At 38.2% G+C, this 20,073-nt stretch overlaps 1 protein-coding gene and 1 long non-coding RNA gene across 2 annotated transcripts in view; one reads left to right on the plus strand and one right to left on the minus strand.

Annotated features, from left to right (window-relative positions):
- Vps41 (VPS41 subunit of HOPS complex) overlaps nucleotides 1-20,073 on the plus strand; it is a 127,747-nt gene that overhangs the window by 22,085 nt on the left and 85,589 nt on the right. The window contains exons 3-4 of the mRNA XM_069998503.1: nucleotides 2,971-3,078; nucleotides 8,732-8,809. Coding sequence (XP_069854604.1) covers nucleotides 2,971-3,078; nucleotides 8,732-8,809 — 186 coding nt within the window. The remainder of the gene's footprint in view (nucleotides 1-2,970; nucleotides 3,079-8,731; nucleotides 8,810-20,073) is intronic.
- On the minus strand, nucleotides 11,154-13,803 carry LOC138810627 (uncharacterized). The gene is made up of 3 exons (XR_011367206.1): nucleotides 13,682-13,803; nucleotides 12,953-13,104; nucleotides 11,154-11,273 (listed from the first exon to the last, which is right to left on the minus strand). It is a non-coding gene; the product is annotated as an uncharacterized lncRNA (long non-coding RNA).

Below are 20,073 nucleotides of genomic sequence, written 5' to 3' on the forward strand. Positions count from 1 at the left end.
AAGCAAACCTTTATTTTATACCTTCAGACCCATGCTTGATTATTGATTTGCTTTTTATTAACACTTTTTTTTGGGGGGGGGGGTGGTTATACTATGGAAGCTCAAACTGCGTGAAAACTTTGTTTTAAAACCATGAAAATTTCTTTTGAGGATGTTAGTGTTTCCCGATTGTATGGGGCTTTCAGAACATTGGATATTTATTAAAAGGATTTGCCTCTGGTCAGATGTACTTGATGGCGCAAAAGCAAGCAAACCACTCATGTGATTAAAATGGCTGATGCTTTAGCCCAGGTGTTCTGGAAGAGGAAGCTGACTGGGGAAAGGCCATCTCCGTGGAGAGGCAGTAAATTGTCCAGCAGTGGTCACCTCCAATGTGGGTCCCTCCACTGGCTCTGTGTGTTCTTGGCATGATAGCCTACCTTCTTCCTTCAGAACAGCCAGTACCCTTTTATTTTGTCAAAACCAAACACAACTGAATTTTAATTGAAAAATGGTATCCAGAAACAATTTCTGGATACACAGTAGCAAGCAGAAGCACATGTTAGAATTTTTCAGTTAGAACCTCTAGAATTCATGGTGATATACTTTGAGTTAAAATTCAAGTTCTTGGGGCTAGGAAGGTAGCTCAGTGGTAGAGTGCTTGCCTTGTATGCATGAGGCCATGGGTTCGATTCCTTAGCACCACATAAGCATAAAAAGCCATGCTCTGTGGCTCAAGTGATAGAGTGCTAGCCTTGGGCTGAAGAGCTGAGGGAGTTCAGACCCCACGACCGACAAAAAAAAAACTCTTATTGGACTGCAGCTTGTTTAGCAAAAATAATAATATGTGAATGAAAGGTATAGGTGACATTTAAACAGGATGAGGAATGTAGAATCCATTGGTTAGATGCACACATGCACACACAAATTTTAAATGATCATATATTCTTGACAACAGACAAGTCCAAGTTTGCAACAGGACTTCCTCCTGGAAATTAACTCCTGAGGAACAAATAAACCAAAGTTACAAACTACTAACCAGTTTTTCCACAAAAGCCATTAAGTAATTTTCCCCCCATTAAATTCAAAGGAGTGGTCATGATATGACATTTATTTTCAGGTAATGTTCTAGAATTTTATAGGGTGTTTAAAGGATTTGTCTTTAATTAAAAGTGCTATACACTTAGTGAAAATCCATGTTCGTTGAGGAATTGATCTTTTTGAAAGGAAAGCTGCAAGGTTTCCTTGCGTGGGTAAATGTCACTCTGCTCATATCTTCGCTTAGCTGCAAGTCAGGACTTGTTCTGTTCCACCGGGTTGTCATAGTAACGCTGTTAGCTGTCATCTCAACTCAGACTGTTGATGGTTTTATTTGTAGGTTTGTAAGATTATTAAAATTTAACAAAAATTATTGATTTGCTTTTTATTAACACTGGGTTGTTTACCATGGAAGTTCAAACTGCATGAAGGTCTTCAGTTTAAATTTTTTTTTAAATTAAAGTGAAACTATATTAAATCTCTGATTTTTTAAAATGTTGTTTTATTTAAAATGTGATATTGCGTCTGCAGCAGCAGAATAACCTCTGTGAATTGTATTTTGGAACCACTTTCTATTTCCTTTGTTTGTGTTATGGAGGAAAAAAAAATCTCAAAAACTCACCTTTAGCCTGCTTTTAACTTAACATAAAAGAAAAGCGTGAAATAGTACATCAAGTGCCTAATATTGGAGTTTTCATTTTATTTATGGTTTTGAAACCTTGCACGAATGCTTCAGTGAACTGTGTTGTGAAAGTATTTATTTTTGTATATTTATGTGAGAGAAATTATTTTGCCTTTCACTTATAAATAAGACAGGCAAACCTTATTTCTGGTAACTTTATCTAATGGTCCGTGGATGAGTGCTTTTATGCAAAATAGTCAAGAGGCTAGAATTAACTTTTCACAATGGATGCACATTTGATGTCCAGACTTGAGCAACATGTGGCATCTTATTATAGAGCTGGTTGTTGGGGATTTAATTTGTATTTAACACATTGACTGCAGAATGCATACATCCTCTGTGCTACTTATGTTAATTTTGTGATGATTTCTACTTCTTCCTTGAAGATATGTAAGTAAAAGTGTTCTTTTTTTCAGGTTTCTTTAGACTTTGTTAATGAGTGATTCTTATTTTCCATTCAGAATAGGTTGGTTTGGGTATAACTTTCTTGGATCAATTGTCATATGTTTTTTTTAAATTGAAATGTAAAGCTTCTTTGCTTTTATTGTTATTAGTTCTTAAACATATTACTGTAAAGTTAATATAGATATACTACCTTTGATTGTAATACTATTACAAGGTAGCTAATAGCTTTTGTGTCCTTGGATTTAATTTATGACAGTATATGGAATAATGATTTTAAAAACTAGGTTTGGGGGGGGGGGAAAAAAACTAGGTTTATTGTTTCTAATGTTTTATCACTGTATGTGTATCTGGATCACCTGTTATTCATGTCCTTGTGTCCTTTTCTCCCACATGGAATCATGGCTGACCTGTAGCATTAATACATTAACCTAGAAATGAAAGTGTGTAGTCTCAGGCTAGGTCAGGTAAAGCAAGGCTTTTGTTTTGTTCTCTCTGGGGTTACTCACAGTAGGGGAGGGGGTGGTCTTGTGTGTCTTGTTTTGAGGACACAATAAACAGATCTATGGAAAGGCCTACCAGCAAGGAACTGAAGCCTTCACCAACAGCCAGCACTATCTTACCAGCCTTTTGATTGTACCATCTTCGAAGAAGATACCGTGACTTGAGTTAGGTCTTCCCATGATTGCATTTTCAACTAACACATTGCCTAACACTATGAGAGATTTTGAGAGAACTGTCTTTAACTACAGTTATTGATAATTGTTTGGGTTGAGGACCATCTCTTGTTGCTCTTTAAGAAGTGTGGTTGGTGAGTCTTTCAAAACAAATCACAGTGATAATCATTTTTCTGTGCTTTTTTTATTTAGGAAGAAGAGAGTGAAGAAGAACCTAAGCTGAAGTATGAGAGGCTGTCCAATGGAGTGACTGAGATTCTTCAGAAAGATGCAGCTAGCTGTATGACAGTCCATGACAAGGCAAGTTGCCACTTTGCAAGCATTCTTGTTTCTACTTTGTACTTCAAGAGTTCCAGTGCTTTTGATTTTTGTGTGTATGTGTGTCTTGTTCTGTTGTATTGTGAATAGTAATCATATTCCCCTGCTCCTTTCCCTCTCCTTCCAGTCCAACAAAAATGAAAGACTGTCCCAAATATTTATGTCCATATACATACCCTAGTACATTCCACATAGAGCATTCTAAGGGCCTATCAAGTAGAATTTAGATAGTGATTGTTGTGAAAGATTATATGGATTTGAGAACCCATCATTTAATTCCTTAAATTGTAAATATTAGAGACAAGATGGGGTTCAGTGCTTTCATGAGGGTGGGAGAGCTTACATGGTGGGTCTTGGGAGCCACTAGGAATACACGTTAGCAATACATATTAAACAATGAATATGTCCTATATCTTGGTCCTTGCTATAGCAGTGGCTTTCCTTTCTGAATCCAGGCTAGACTTGGCTAACCCAGAACTTTCAGTGTGTGGTCATAATAATGGAAGCTCTGGAGTTTCAGCCATTACTCTCTTTTTTTCCTTCTTCAAAAGGCCGGTGGGATCTACCAGCTGGCTTGATGCTATGTTACCAGCAATGTTGCATCATTCTCTCTTTCCTCTTCAGAATAATTCATTTTTGCTTCAGATTTTTTTCCCATTGTAATCAGAATCTTTCACTCAGTACTTTAGTAGAAGATCTGGCCTCTCTTGTTTATCAGAAACCAATCCTGGAGGCTTCTGCCCTTGGACAGCAACACTGGTCGAGCCCTTCCCATTGTTTCCATCCCAGGACTTCCTGATACTTGCCCTTCACTCAATGAAGACTGGCCTTGCAGTTCTTCAACCTCATTTAATGTCAGTGATCTTCACCTCTTCCTTGTCTCAGCTCCCACTCTAAGGCCATCTGGATGGTATCAGCTGCCAGATCTTAAGGATCTCCTTTCTATTTCCTTTGCCCTTTTGTCCTAGCTTTCCTGTTCATTGTTCCTTGTTCTGTAATGATGGAGTCCTGACTTTTAATCTGTTTTTTTTTTTTTTTTCCTTGTCTCTGTGAACTGCTGTACATCTCTGACTTTTCATTGTGCCTGTCAGAATTGACCAGTGCCTCAACTCTTAGCTGCTGCTGTCATACATAACCAAGGCAGCCATGCTGTGGTATGCTCAGGTAAATTTCTACCCCCAAATTACCCTTGCTTTCTTGTACTTTGTCATTCCTTTAAGCCTCAATAACCCTTTTCAGCTATTTCATGTTCTCTCTCTGAGACAGGGTCTAATTATGTAGCCCAAGTTGGCCTCAGATTCACCACCCGCTTGTCTCAGCCTGAGTGCTATGCTGGGGTTACAGGCATGCGCTCCATTCTCAGAGATGTCATTTCTCTTCAAGAATATTGGAACAACGAGGCAAGATTATTTCGTTACCCCTTTCACCATCGGCCTGGATCCACACCTATCCTTACCCACAGTTTACTTCTCTTTCAGGGATAGATTTGTCCAAGTTTGTTTCAGCTTCATCTCATTTCCTCCCTTCTCTCCTAGAAATGCTTTCTGTGTATGGGACATATTAATACCAGACATAGTTAACCACTAGTTTATTTTCTGTCTCTATAGACTTGCCAATTGGATATCTTAGGTAAATAAAGTTACATGGTATTTGGCCTCCTGTGCCAGGCTCCTTTTTCCTCCCCCTCCCCCTCCTCCCCCTCCTCCCCCTCCTCCCCCTCCTCCCCCTCCTCCCCCTCCTCCCCCTCCTCCCCCTCCTCCTCCTCCTCCTCCTCCTCCTCCTCCTCCTCCTCCTCCTCCTCCCCCCCCTCCCCCTCTCCCCCTCCTCTTTTTGTGCTGGTCCTAGGGCTTAAATTCAGAGCCTGGATGCTGTCCTTGAGTGTTTTTTTTTTTCCCCTCAATGCTAGTGTTCTACCAGCTGAGCAATAGCTTCACTTCTAGCTTTTTTTGGTAGTAATTGGAGATAAGAGTCTAATAGACTTTCCTGCCAGGCTACTTTTGAACCACAGTCTGTAAATCTCACCCTCCTGAATAGTAAGGATTATAGGTATAAGCCACTGGCACCTGGATCATTTCTTTTTATTGCTGAATTATTATTCAGAACTCATATGGGCATACCAAATTTTGTCTATCCACTTAGCAGTTATGGATACTTTGGAAACTTTATCACCATAACACTATCCATTTTTACTTTCTTGATAATTTCTCATCTTTCCTGTTTTTCTTTTTTTCCTCTTCTCCCTTTTTCTCCTTCCTTCCCTCCCTCTCTCCCTCCCTCACTCCCTTGCTTCCTTCTGGCAATACTGAGTTTGGACTCCATGACTTGCAGGTGTTCTGTCACTTGAACTGTACCCAACTATCTTTCATTTCCCTTTACTTCTGCCATTCCCTGGCATGTTACATTTGCCAGAATAGGATCCATCATCCCACATTTCTTGTTAATTTGTACTTCTTTCACTTCGTTTAAATCTTGTGATTTCTGTGACTACCTCAACAGATACTACACGTATCTATCCTTTTGTGCTCCTCACCTGAGTCTCTGCATGTCTGTGTCTGTGATGAGCTCATCTTCTTTTCCTCTTCAGCTTGCATCTACTGTTTTCTCTGCATTCCATGTGGTAGCATTGCCAATCTCCTTTATCACCTAACCCAAAGGTGACCCCTCCCCTCCCATGCAGTCTCCTTAGTCTCCTGTTTTCTTTTTCCTCTGCTCTGGTGTTGGCCCTCACCTTCTTCTGTGTGTACTTGGTAAACAGGGACATCTCTTGTGCTTCTCATTTTTGCTCTTTAAACCCATCCTACCTCCTGGTTGCCAGGATGATGTGTTGACAATACAGGTTTTAAAACCTGTGTATGATTTTCATCATCTATTAAATGAAGTCTAGCCATAGAGTGAGAGTGGTTGCCCCTTATACACCATACTTAACTTGGCCAGAGAGCCTAATGGTTGGGAAAATCAAGTGTTGGCTTTAGAACATATATTCTTAATTTCTAAGGTTCGTGTTTCTGTTAAGAGGATTCTGATCCCAGTTGTGAGTGTTTTAGTTTTTAATTTTAATTTTAATTTTATTTTTGCAGTGCTGTGGAGGAACCCAGGGCTTTGTACATGCAAAGCAAGTGTTCTATCATCTATACCTCAAGCCAGTATATCAGTTTTTAATTCTGGCCCTACCCTGCTATGACTGTTACCAAGAGAGTCTCATCAATTGCCAGAACTTATTTTCTCATGTGTAATGGAAGTCCATCCCTATTCTAATACTTGGACTACTGTCAAACACTTGGAGAACGGGAGATGATGTTATAGGGCTGCTACCTCTTCTGTAGTTTGCCTGCATGCTGTCCAGCCATGCAGAGTGAAAGCATGTTCTTGTAAACCCAATCAGAGAGTTTATAAAGCAGTCAAGTTTCTGTAATTAAACATGAAAGGAGCCAAGGCAATTGTATTTATTCTTTGCTCATCCTAGACTTTTGAGCATATTCAGGCTCCCGATAGAAACATACAATTCAATAAATACAAATTAAGGCTAGAAGACTAAAATTTGAAGGGTTTAAATTTATGTTCTAAAGTAAATTTAAAAATAACCCATGTTCTTTATATTTGTGGATAATTTGGCATTTTGTATTTTTTGTCTTGTTTTTAAGGAGTCAGAAGCTTCAGCAGATGAATATATGACTCAACCATAATTTGCTATTAAATACTTCATTTATCTGTTTTTTAATAACACCTACTTGCTTATTTCTAAAAGAGTTGCAGTAACTAATATTTATGATTAAACATTCTAAATAGAAGGAGATGTCATAAAAATCATAATGAATTTAAAAGATTCTAAAGTACTTGTACCTTTAGTTTACAAGTATGTAATAAAAATTATTTTGTTTTCTATCTTAAATATTAAGTGAATAAAATTAGTAATTTGGAGGAAGTTAAAGAGAAGGAATATGTGAGCACATACCCTGCATAGAAGCTTTAAATCTCCTATAAGATGAAATGAGTTAATTCAAAATGGCCTTCACAGTGGTATCCAAGAATGGCACGGTGTCAAAGCATTTTAAGGAACCAAGCTCCCTTAGTTTCCTAACAAAGTAGATACAGTATTTATGAGGAGAATCAATACTGTGAGATACTTAGGGTGCAGTGAGCTTTTTTTTTTTAACCATTCTTTTTACCACAAAGAGCCACAGAATAGAGTATCATATATTTTTAGTTAGTATTTTATGTGATGCTTTTCTATTCAAATATTATGAGAGTGTCACTGTAAAGATAAAATTACACCATCTGGGTCCTCTAGGTTGTAATTTTGCTTTGGAGGAACCAATCCTGTTGGATTTAAATATTCAGACTAATTTCCCCTCAGATTTACCTCTACTCTCTTTCCCTTCCAGGGCCCAAGCATCCTGTTTTGACCAGGCTTGCTGTCTGCCCTGGATGACTAATCGTCATGGCACCTAGTGCATTCAGGCAGGCCTGTGCAGCGGAATCGTCATACCTAGTTATGTCTGCACACCTGATGTTTTATTAACCAGTATTGATTTTCTTACCCGGGGGACTTTTTTCTTCCTCAAAAAAGGCAACCTTGCAGGAGTGAAAGACATTGCAGGGAGGAATTTCTAATGAGCCCCTTCTTTCCCTTTTTGTAGCTACTCTTTAATGTAGCTTCAGATTTTAAGTGCCTGAACTAAAATTTCATTTTAAGCAATTCCATTTTGAGAAGTCCTTTTAAATTTTGACTTTCTGTAAGGATATTATTACTATTTTTTTAAAGATTGTGCTGCTTGACTGAAATGCTTAGTAGTGCCTGTAAATTCGAGCATTTCATTATAGGTTGCAATGAAGCATGCTCACATGCAATGAAATTCCACGAATTCTAGACTATTTGAGCAATACTTCAAAAAATAAAAAGGAAGAAAAAGCTCATGTCATATTTCAGCTGGTCCTTGAGCTTCTGCTTTAGGATCAACTTGAAGAATAATGAAATCATGAGAGTTACGAACTAGTGTTATAAAATGAATATGTAGCTCAATAGTTATTTAGTGACAGAAAAGGAGGTATTTTTTTTGCATCGGAATATAAACATTTATACTGAGTATTATATGATAACTTTTATGGAGGTATACTAAAGCTAAATGACAGTACAGGTACATCTGAGGGGTTCATTTCTCAATATGGCAGGGATTATCTATTCAGAAAGTAATACTGTGCTGTTTGTGTTCTGTTTTCTTGTGTTGAACTTAAATGATAGCATAGATTTACACATTTGCCATAAATTAGAGGTAGTTTCTTAATCATTCCCCTCTGACTTTGGTTCAACTGTAGGTTGGTTTTGCTTTCTGAGCTACATTTTTAATTTACTGCCTCAGCCCATCAAGCATTGTGTATAGACTGCATACACACTATTAGTTGTCAGTAGATGAGGGTCCTCATGAGTCATTCTGACAGCTAGCTTGCACTATCAAAATAAAGTAGGTCCTGGTCTGTCATTTCCCTGAAGCCAGAAACAAGCCTTCTCCAAGGAATGAATATCTCTGAGATACTGCAGATCATTTACGCATTAAGTATTTTTACTTTCCAAATTATTTTATTAGAGATTATGTATTCATAAGTACAGCATTGATTGACCCCTCTGTTCTTTCTACAGTTTTTGGCACTGGGCACACATTATGGCAAGGTTTATTTACTTGACGTCCAGGGAAATATCACTCAGAAGTTTGATGTGGTAAGTATGTGCTGGAACACAATGGATGTGTTAAACTACATGCTGAAAATTTCCACTATACAATATTAGGTTTAACAGTTTGTTAATATGCTGTCCGTCAAATAAATTAGAGTGCTGAGAGTATAAATCTAAACTTCATGGTATATATGAAAACACTTAAAGGTGACCTTAAAGAGGCCACACAAAATCTACACATGCACACACACACACACACACACACACACACACACACACACACACACACACACACATAATCTATATAATTTTATATAGATTGATATATAAATAGATTAACTGATTCCTTGTGTGTGTGTCTTGGGTGGGAGAGGCTGAGTATTTTTCTTTTTTTTTAATGTATATCTTTTTTTTAATTTTAATTTTAATTTTTTGTGAACACACTGTACAGAGGGGTTACAATTACATGGGCAGGTTAATGCGTACATTTCTTATCAAGCATTGCAGAGGCTGAGTATTTTTCATTTGTAAATTCCATGTAAAATCTATTTGTATAACTTTAATTGAAAATCCTTTAATTATAGTCATCCATTGGACTTTAAGTGGCATATCTAAAATATTCTTTTTTTTGGGGGGGGGGTCCGGTCGTGGGGCCTGAACTCTGGGCCTGGGCGCTGACCCTCAGCTCTTCAGCTCAAGGGTAGTGCTCTACCACTGAGCCACCTTCCCAGCCCCGTATTTAGAATATTCTTATGTGTATTCTTTTAAAATTATAATTCTATAGAATGTCTAGATGAATTACTATTAAAAGAAAGAAATAATGCTTTTGTTTCTGATTCATGGTGCTAATTTACTATTTTGGGAATTCATTGAACCCCTCATTTGATGACTAATATCACTTGTAAGTACAAGCCTTGTCATCTTATTGAGATGCCAGATTGTAATTGAAAATTGATTGATCACCTTGCTGGATCAGTTGATCCCTTCAAAATATATAAAGCTAATACATTTTGGGTGAATATTTTGATGCTTGGCCTTTTAGGAGATTACATTGATTAAAAGCAAATAATCAGGCTTTTTATTTTTTGAATTATGATTTGGAATCATTGAGGATGAAGGAAATGTTAAATTTGAAGCCTGAATTTGAACCTTAAGATATAAAAATATAAAGAACTTCCATTTTTCTGTGAACATGAACATTTGGGACCATTGAAAACCTCAGCACGTGTTGCCAGATCCATCATAAGTTACCGGTATAGTTTACAAAGGAAACTATAGCTTCTAAAGTTGACACATTGTGTATGAAAGGAAAGGGATGCCTTGTTCTGCTGGAAAGAAATGGATCCACAGAAAGATGACAGAATCGTTGGAACAGCCTAGAAAGCAGAGGGGATACTCTAATCACACTGATCCATCAGGATAGCTATAGGCTCTTCTTTAGCTTTAGCATCTCTTGTCAGGCAAGAGGATTAGACTTGTGGCCTCCCTCCCTCACCTCCTGGAATGCATCTTGGTGACCTGAGCATTTGTTTTTTTCAATTGCCATCCCTTTGCATGTGTCCATTAAATTAGTAAACTGTACCTGACCCCTTTGGGCTTTAAGTAGCATACCTTATGACTTTAAGTAGCATACTTAGACATTCCTATGCATATTTTTTAAAATTATACTGTACTGTTACATGTGCATTCTCACTTCACTTCTTTTTCTTTTTCTTTTTTTTCTTTTTGAGCACAGGGCCTCGTACTAGCTCATCTTGCTTACTTACTTGCTGGTGCTCTACCACTTAAGCCATGCCTTTAGCTGGCATTTTGCTGGGGTTTTTTGTATATGTAATCTTGTGGCTGGCTTTGAACTGTGATCCTCTAGGTCCTAGCCTCCTAAGTAGCTAGGCTTGCAGAGGTATACTGCCTGTGTCAAGCTTTAATTGACAGATTTCAGAGTGTCACTGTCTTTTAAAAAAGTCTCAACCTTGGCTGGGAAGGTGGCTCAGTGGTAGAGCACTTGCCTTGTATGCATGAGGCATACACATAAGCAAAAAGAAAAAAAAGCCGGAAGTGGTGCTGTGGCTCAAGTGGTAGAGTGCTAGCTTTGAGCTGAAGAGCTGAGGGACAGCGCCCCGGCCCAGAGTTCAGGCCCACGACCGGACCCCAAAAAAAAAATCTCAACCTCATCTTCTCATCTATGATGAGATATTTTTTTCTTTAGTCTTTCCTGTTTTTGTTAGCTCTGTATTATCCTTCTTCAAAAGGAATTCTTTTAGAACTAAAAGCATAATTATGTCTTGAATTTGCCAGTTTTCTTTGAATGTAATGACTGCCAAATTGAACCAAGAACTTTTCATTAGAAACATACTGAGAGAGAAACAGGACTTTATTTTACTTTGTTCATTCATTTTTTGAGACAGGATCTTGCTGTACTGCCCAGGCTATCCTCAGACTTACTCTATAGCCCAGACTGACCTCCAATTTGTTATCCTTGTATGAATTCCTTGTTTTCCGTCTGTGAATTCTGGAATTACAGATGTACACCATCACACAGAGACAAGAGTTTTTTAAAACATTGATGAACAAACAGCTCTGACTTTAGTTTTCTTCTCTTAGTAAGAATAACTGAAACAAATTAAAATTAGCTGTAATAATACCTTATATTTGTATAACTTTCCTTATTCTCCCAAGAAATACATTTTTAACTCATTCATCATTGCATTGGTGGTTCTGTTTATATCATCAGATTTGTGAGTTCCTCAGCCTCATTGATTTATAAATTCCTTTGACAAAGGGCAGCACCATCAAAGTTTCCTAGGTGATTCTGATATTTGGGCTGAGATAGAACCATTATACCAGAATCTAACTTTCCTTTAAATCTATGTGCTATAAAAGAAGAAAAAAAATTATAAACAAATCATTCTACATGTCTATTATAGATATTTCTTTTCTCACTAATATTTCAGAAGAAATTCTGTTTGGCAGAACTTAATAAAGCTGAGCATATGCTGTCTAATGAGCCAGCAGTTGCATTTTTAAGTGCATAGTCAAGAAAAATGCATACACTACATATGTCCATCCAGATGTAAAGAAGGTGGGACTAGCAGTCAGTGCCTTAATTCACAACCCCAAACAAGAAACAACACAAATGTTCATCAATAGTAGAAGGGACAGATGAATTGTGATGGAGAATTGCCCATTAATTATAAAAGATGATCAGCACATGCATACAACAGCATTTTTGTATTTCACAATCTTAATGTTTAGTTAGAGAAACCGGACACTAGTGTACAGTTGTGTCATGGTTTTTTTGATGGTCAAGGAAAGATAAAACTAAGCTATGATAAATAATAGATGTCAAATAATAGTTTCATCTGGGTGGGGCACATGGAAGTCTTCTGTATTGCTGAAAATATCATCTTGATATTTTCCTAGATATGTTCATATATAAAAAGCATTGAACTGTACATATGAGGTTTGTATACCTTGTTCTATATAACTTGTACATCATTAATATGCATTTACAACCTATACATGTTTATATATCTTTGATTGACCTTGAGCAAAGCTTGTCTATTATAGCAACCCTTTTCATTAGTCTCTTGTATGCTACACAATTTCCTGGGTTGGTGTCCTGTGCTAAGATCTTTATGTCAATGAATTGTGGGTTAGTACTCTGGCTGGCTATTTGTCTACAGTTACAGAAAAGGTCGATAAAAAGGATTGTGTATTAGCCAGCTGTCTATGACCACATTCTTTTGTTAATTAAGAATGTCAGCTGCTAAGAGTATTGTTAAAGGTGATGCTGTCTTATGCATCTTGATATTCAAATTCCAGTATTATATTTTAAAAATACTCATATTTACATTAATGAAACGTTGTAATCACAATTGTTTTGGGGATTATGTCTAGACATAGCTGTTAAATAACTTCTTGAGTTCAGTTTTATTTAGGTCACAGAGTAACAGAAAACTATGCCACACTTGTTACATGCAACGGCTGAAGTTATTAAGGAATAACAGTAATAATATCTATTAAGATATATTCTCCTGAACAGTAGTTGTCTTAACTGCTAAAGTCCCTTTAACTTCTCATATGTTATTATGCCCATATAATATCACTAACGAAAATAATTAATATTCTTCATTTTCCTTAAGCAAATTAAACCTTAACTAATTAAGAGCACTTACTTTGAGTACTTACCAATGATGAAATTATTGTGCTCTGTGTGTAGTATTTTGGAGCATGGTATCATATGCTTTAAATATTTCTTTATGTTATTAGAAAAGCATTCATCAGTAGAACTCTACTGATCAAACCAAATTTCTGCCATTTACCAACTTTTTTTTCCTTTACTAGAAAAAAAAATAGCAAGGTTTTAATGTGAAGGTTTATGGCAGGAAACATTAGATGAATACTTTAAAAATGGATACCTGCCAAAGGCACAGGAAAAGAAAAAAAACAAAATTGGCCTTTGGGGGCATTTTATGTTAGTGATATTCAGATTCATATCCACTTTTTTTTAATAGTAATATATGGAATAATAGGTGGATTAAAGATTCTCCATAAATGCCAGGTGGTGGTTTTATTTAGGTTTCTGTTTGATTTATAATTAAACAGACTTTTCCCTAGTCTCTGTTGGTACTTGTGGTCATTAGCATATTTGGATAAAAACCCAGATATATATCAATCTTCACTAGATTGCAGGAGACTATTTATCACTCTTCTTATAGGTGTCTTTGTTTCTGGTCATCTTCCGCATCCTTCAGCCTAATCAACGTTTTCAATGTTCTAGGAACCTTCTCTCTTACCAGTTAAACCTCTACATAATTAAGCATCCTGGACTCTGGTTATCCAGAATGCACCTTTCCAGTCTTTTAGTTTCTTCCTTCTGTAGTTATTTTGATTCACTCACCCCATTCTGAGTATTACCTTGGGCATGCTTTTTCCTAAATTTTTTATCCTATTATCTTCTAACGTGCCCTTCTTCCTGCTCTATTAAGTCCTTCTTCTGAATGTTGTCTTGGAAGTTTTCTTCTAAATTCTAAATTCTGTTCCTCAGTTGCGGGGGCCTCGTTCTGTCACTTGCTGCTTTATATTGCTATTTAAGGTGTTGCCCCCTGCCACTTCTGCCTCTCTTCTTTCCATTCTCTTCTTTCTCTGAGGCTGCTTTGTACTCAGTAGGCATGTATTAGACATACCCTGATAGTTACACTTGGGTTGTTACATCTGTGTTGGCAGCCAGATTTTTGTTCTCCTGTGTGTCATTCACTTCTGAGTTCCTCATTGTATTAGAACTGCACATTTATACATCACAATCTATTATATACTGAATTCTCTTCCTCTTCTCCTTAATTTATGTGTTCAAGTCATGTGGGGTGACTCTTCACCAAAAGAGCATATCTACAAACTTTATTCACCCTTGAGGAAAAAAAAAAAAGCCCTGCCTTCCTATTGGTCTCATGATAGTTGCTTATCATCCCTGCCTTGATGGCACTGGAAAGTGCAAGGTTAAGATAAGCTCATGAAAGGGGGCCAGTGGTCCTGACAGGATTAGTATCCTTACAAAAAAGACATCAGAGAGCACCCCCAGGCCCTAGAACATTGCAATCTGTAAGCCAGGAAGAGACTCCACATCAGAATCTGACCACATTGGCATCCTGATCTGGGACTTCAGCCTCTAGAATTGTGACAGAGTAAATTTCTGGTATTTAAGTTCTCTCTGTCTCTCTGTCTCTTTCTGTCTCTCTGTCTCTCTCTCCCTCCCTCTCCTCTCTCTCCTCTCTCTCTCTCCCTCTCCCTCTCCTCTCCCTCTCTCTGTCTGTCTATACTGGGATTTGAGTTCTGGACCTCAAGCTTTCATTTTGGGCCATATCTTCAGTTTTTTACCCTTTCTCCTTCCCTCTCTTCCTTCCTTCTTTCCTTTCCTTTCCTTAATTTTTTTACCCTTGAGACTACTGCTGCTGGTCCCAGTGTGTGGTATTTTGTGATGAGAGTGAGCTAATAGGTGATATAGATCAAATTGCTGAGGGGAATTAATAAAGAGTGAATAGTTTATAATCTGAGACATTAAAAGATTGTTGCAGATATAAGAGGTGCCTAGTTGGGTGTATCTTGAGGGGTATTGGGCATGAGCTGTTCTGGTTAAGTGTTCTTTTCCACTCACTCTCTCAGCCTCCTCTTGTGGTACGTACACAGAAGACCTTCTTTCTATGTCTAGACATTTTTGCCAGGTCATGTCCTTACTAGGTTTCAAAGGACATTTTTATGACCAGCTCCTTGTCTGTGAATGATTATGCTTTTATTTTTCTCTCTGGACTTTGGGATGTGGTCACCATTTGTACTGCACTCCTGACCCTTTGTTTCTTCTTTGGCAAAGAAAAATTATCTCCAATATAAATAGGCTTTGCTCTTCCTTGTATTGATCTATAAATGTTGTTTGAGGAATTACCCTTCTCTTCATGTTTGAGTAAAGGAAATGCTTATCTTACCTCCCCCTTCTCTCTATACTGACAGTCCTCAAATTCTCATGGTCCTTTTAGCTTCTTAAGTTGCATTTCTAACATTTACAACTTTTTTACATTTTAGATCGCTTTATCCTCTCTGGCTAACCTCCACTTGCACAGTTGGTCTACTAGTTGAGGTTATTTTCCTAAATTCGCTCTCCCCATAGAGAGCTAGCTTGTTGAGGATAGTTTCTTTGTATACTTTTTCTCCATGTCCACAGTATGCAGCATAAAACTTGATGAAAGTGATAGTAATTGATCAAAGTTGTCTGAGCTAATGCATGAGGACATTTCAGTTAAGGATGGACTTCATAGGCTACTTGGTCCTGTGAGGTTGTGTCTCTTGAAACTGTCCTAGCCAACCTAGTTTGTCAAAGTGAGTTTTGTAATGTCACAACAGCCATGAAGTTGCCTAACAGGATACCTCTCACAGTGTGTCTCCACTGTTGAGTGCCACACGAGTGTTGCTCCACATCACCCATTCTCTCCCCTCTGAACTTATTGCGTGTACATGTAGGGAATTGTGTGCACATGACTATCTATGTGAGAGTTAACACAAGTAGTGCATGCTCATTATTCCATGGAGCAGCCTACCTATTTGTGGCTTATTGATCATGTGGCCAGTGTCAAATAGAAATTACTGTTCATTGAAAGAATCTTTAGCACACCTAAAAAACTTAAAACCTCGAACAAAGAAGCTCTGCTTTCCCATTGGTCTGACAGTACTTGCTTAGCAAATACCATCTGTAAAGTCCTATTATAGATGTGGCATCATTAATTGAGAAGCAGAGCCTGGTTTTTTGATATGATCAAAGTGGTACATTGTTGGCCCAAATATACAAGTGCCTGTAATGCTTGCCTAAGGCTGATTGACACCTCTCAGTTTCTCGTATTCTGTATTTGGGCCCAGTATTTTGAGTGATAAAAGATGTGTCAAATGAGTTGAGAATTATTTAAATGGGACTCGCTCAAACTTTTGATAAATGATGCCAGGAAATTTATACTTCCAATTTTTACGCATTGAAAATAATCTCATGTTTGTGGATTAAATGTCTTGATAACTTTGGTGGCATCTATTCATCTAAATGGCTAAGAAAACATACACAATGTGAAGAATGTTTCTCCCATTTGGAGTAAAGCGTCACCATACTTACAGAATGTTGTGGTAATCATTCTTGAGTACCTGTCCCTTAAATAGTTGAGGTCCAATATTTCTTCACAGAAGGTAATTTCCCTGGCATTCCACTGATTTCAAAGTCAGGGTTGGAGTAATTAGAACTTTGTAGAAAATGACTCTTAAAACTTAGCAGTAGACTGGTAGAATGAGGCTTTGTTATTCAAAGCCTGCAGATTTCCTTCCTTCTGACTACCCTTGGTACTCTTACTACCTTGTGGTTGTACTTTGTAGTAATGCCTAAGAGCATGAAATAGATTATAAGTGAGGTGGATACTCAGGAGGGGAGATAGTTTGGCAGGGAGATCCAGAACACATAGAAGGTGAAACAGATTAGGGCATTTTTGGTGTCTCAGTGATAAAATACGTGGGTCCCACCCTAATACAGAACAAGCTTCTCAAAGAAAAATACAGGTCTGTTATTGCTCCATGGTAGAGTTGTTGAAGAGCCAAGACTGCTGTGTTCCCTTCACTGAAGGAGTAATACTAAATCCTGGAACAGTTTGAGAGGGAGCATCCTTGGGTGGGTTAAGGGATCTTGTGACCAGTTGTTTTTCCTGAATAAAGTCAGGGAGGTCAGATGACTAGGTCAGATCCTATTGAGATTCTCCTGTAATTAGGTTCTGCCAAGTTATGTTACAACCAGCACAGTTTGAGAACATAGTCCTGTGACTCATCACTAACACTGGCTGTTGTTATCTTTCAAAACTTAATTGCCAGGCTGGGAAGTTGGCTCAGTGGTAGAGTACTTGCCTCGCATGCATGAGGCTCTGGGTTCGATTCCTCAGTATCACATAAGCAGAAAACAGCTGGAAGTGGTGCTGTGGCTCAAATGGTAGAGCTACTAGCCTTGAGCTGAAGAGCAGAGAGGCAGCATGCAGGCCCAGAATTCAGCCCTCAGGGCTAACAAAACAAAAACAAACAAAAAAACTGTTAGGCTGGACACTGGTGGCTGACACCTGTAATCCTATTGACTCTGGAGGCTGAGATCTGAGGATTGCAGTTCAAAGCCAGCCCAGGCAGGAAAGTCACTGAGACTCTTATCAACAAAAACTGGAAGTGGTGCTGTAGCTCAAGTGGTAGAGTGCTCACCTTAAGCTGAACTGCTGAGGGACAGCACCCAGGCCCAGAGTTCAAGCCCCAAGACTGACAACAACCAACTTAATTGCCACTTAGACTTCTGGAAAATGGAAAATACATTGATTTAGTTTGTATTTTTCTGGTTACTAATGCGGCTATTTAGTCTTGAGGGTTGTGTACTTTCTCAGTGTATTTGTAATTAACAAGTTCAATGTCTACAAGCAGAAATGACATTAAAAATTAGCAACATTGAAGACAATACTTGCAGTTTACTTCTAAGAAAGCATCTGCTTTTACATCAAGCTAATCATCAAAATTTCAACTTTATTATTGTCAGTAGTTTACCCAAGCTAATTTGATTATTTGGGAGGGTTAAGTATCTTTTATTACACAGTACAAATAGTTTTTTAAGAACTTGCTTAATTATGTAACTAGGTTTTTACAGTGGGACCAGTGTAGATCTTGTGAGTGACTTCAGAATTTTTTTTTTCCTGGTCTACCACTTGAGTTACAGCACCACTTCTGGCTTTTTCTTCTTATGTGGTGCTAAGGAATCAAACCCAGGGCCTCATGCATGCAAGGCAAACACTCTACCACTGAGCCACCTTCCCAGCCCAACTTCAGAAATCTTTTTAATAGAGACATTATGACTTGGTTTATAAGATGCTTTTCTGGTTCTGGGAATTGAATTCAGGGACTTAAGGCTCACTTGGCTTACTTGCTAGGCTGGTGTTCTACCACTTGAGCCAGGCTTCCAGATTGGCTTTTACTGGTTATTTTGCAAATGGAGTTTAGCAGACTTTGCCCAGGCTGGTCCCAAGCATTGATCCTCCGGATTTCAGCCTCTTGAGTAGCTAGGATTACAGATGTGAGTTATGGGTGCTGGGCTTGTAGGCTGCTTGAGAACATTTGGGATATAATAAGCTACTTAGACAATCATCTAACTGGAAGTTAGTAAAGCAGTGTTTTTATTCCAGAGAGCATTATAACAGTAATTTTTAGGGTAAAAGTATAGCTAAGTTCTTATGTTAGAAAAACAGGCATTTTTCTCTTTGTTTAATAATTTGTTTTTAGTTATTTAAACTAGTTGTCCCACCTCTTTTTAGTTATGTGATTTTTCCTAATTCATAGAAAATGAAGGTTTCACTTTCTTTTAGAATGTGTTACTATTGCTGCTGCTATTGAGTTGGAAACAGAAGTGAGAAATTCATTCCTAACAGACTTCACCTTTCTCATTGACAGAATGGTTAACTTGTGGAGTGAGAAATTAAACAGAGCTGCCTGTGGGCATCTGCATTGTTAAAGTTCTTGAGTTGTGTTTGGTAATGAAGTTCATCCTCAGAGGTGCCCCCTTAGGATGGGACAGCCTAGGGAGGCGGGGGGACTCTCTGGGAATCTTGACTGCAGAAGTCATATGTTTACCATGTCAATCTTTTGCCAATCTCATTTGCATGCTGAAACATGCTAAACTGTTACTTTAAATAATTCAGGTCAAGGGTCATGTGACATGAAAATGTGTGTGTTGGGAGTTACTATTGGTAGTGAAGAGACAGTGTTGGACTTTCTCTGCTGAGTGCTGGCTCCATGGGCAGACAACATAGTTTCTTGTAGGGTCTTTCCAAAGGCCAGCCTTTTAATTAGATGGAAAATCTTGTTTTCTTTTTCATTACTTTCTTTTTATGCAATCTAGTAGACTTGTAAGACAAAGTCTCCTATTCTTTCTTAATCTAATTATGGAAGCCAGAGGAGAAAATAATTCTGCCTAGTTGCTAAGACATGGTCTTTGCAGACCCCTGGTAACTGTTGTCTCTCCCAAAGACTCCATTCCTTTCTGCCTTCAGTGTTTACTTCCAGCTCTGTGATTTTGATCTCTCTCATCTGCCTCCATTATTCTCTGTATATCCGCCTGATGCTCTTTTAGCTTGTACTTTCCTCCGATGGTTCTGTATATTGCCACCACCCTTGTTCAAGTCTTTATTGAATCTCACATGGGTTATTGCAGTAAAACCTGACTGATCTCCCCACTTTATGTCTTTGCCAATCCATCCTTCACATAGCCTCCCCAGTAATCTTCCCCAAGTGGTGCTGGGATTTTGTTCCTCTCCTCACGGAAAATGCTCCAGTGACTCCTTGACATCCTTAGAATAAAGCAGCTCTCCGATGTCACATACAGGACTTCTGCTTCCCACCTCCATGCCTCTCTGCACCACAGCACCTTCTGTAGCCACACTTTGTCCTTTGGTTCTGGCTTCAATGTGCTTTCCTGTCTCTGCCCATAGACACATTCAGAGTTCTGTTTTCTCTGGGATGCTGTCGTCCTTTCTGACTGTAGGCAGAAAAGTACATTTTTTTCTCCTGTATTTAAGAGCTGCTTCTTATTCATTTAGCAAACAGTCTCAGAGCATGTGCTTGGGATGGGGAAGGAGTAAAACTCAACTCCTGTTCTTGGTTAGCTCATTTGTGTACCTAGTTATGTAAGGGTCTGGAATGTAGTATGCTAATTAGGAAATAGTGGGATCACAGATGGTGCCCACAGACTTCTTGGAGGCAGCAGGTTGGGTTTG

Source organism: Dipodomys merriami, unplaced genomic scaffold, assembly GCF_024711535.1.
Source record: "Dipodomys merriami isolate MVZ:Mamm:240054 unplaced genomic scaffold, mDipMer1.0.p SCAF_104, whole genome shotgun sequence".
NCBI classification, from domain to species: domain Eukaryota; kingdom Metazoa; phylum Chordata; class Mammalia; order Rodentia; family Heteromyidae; genus Dipodomys; species Dipodomys merriami.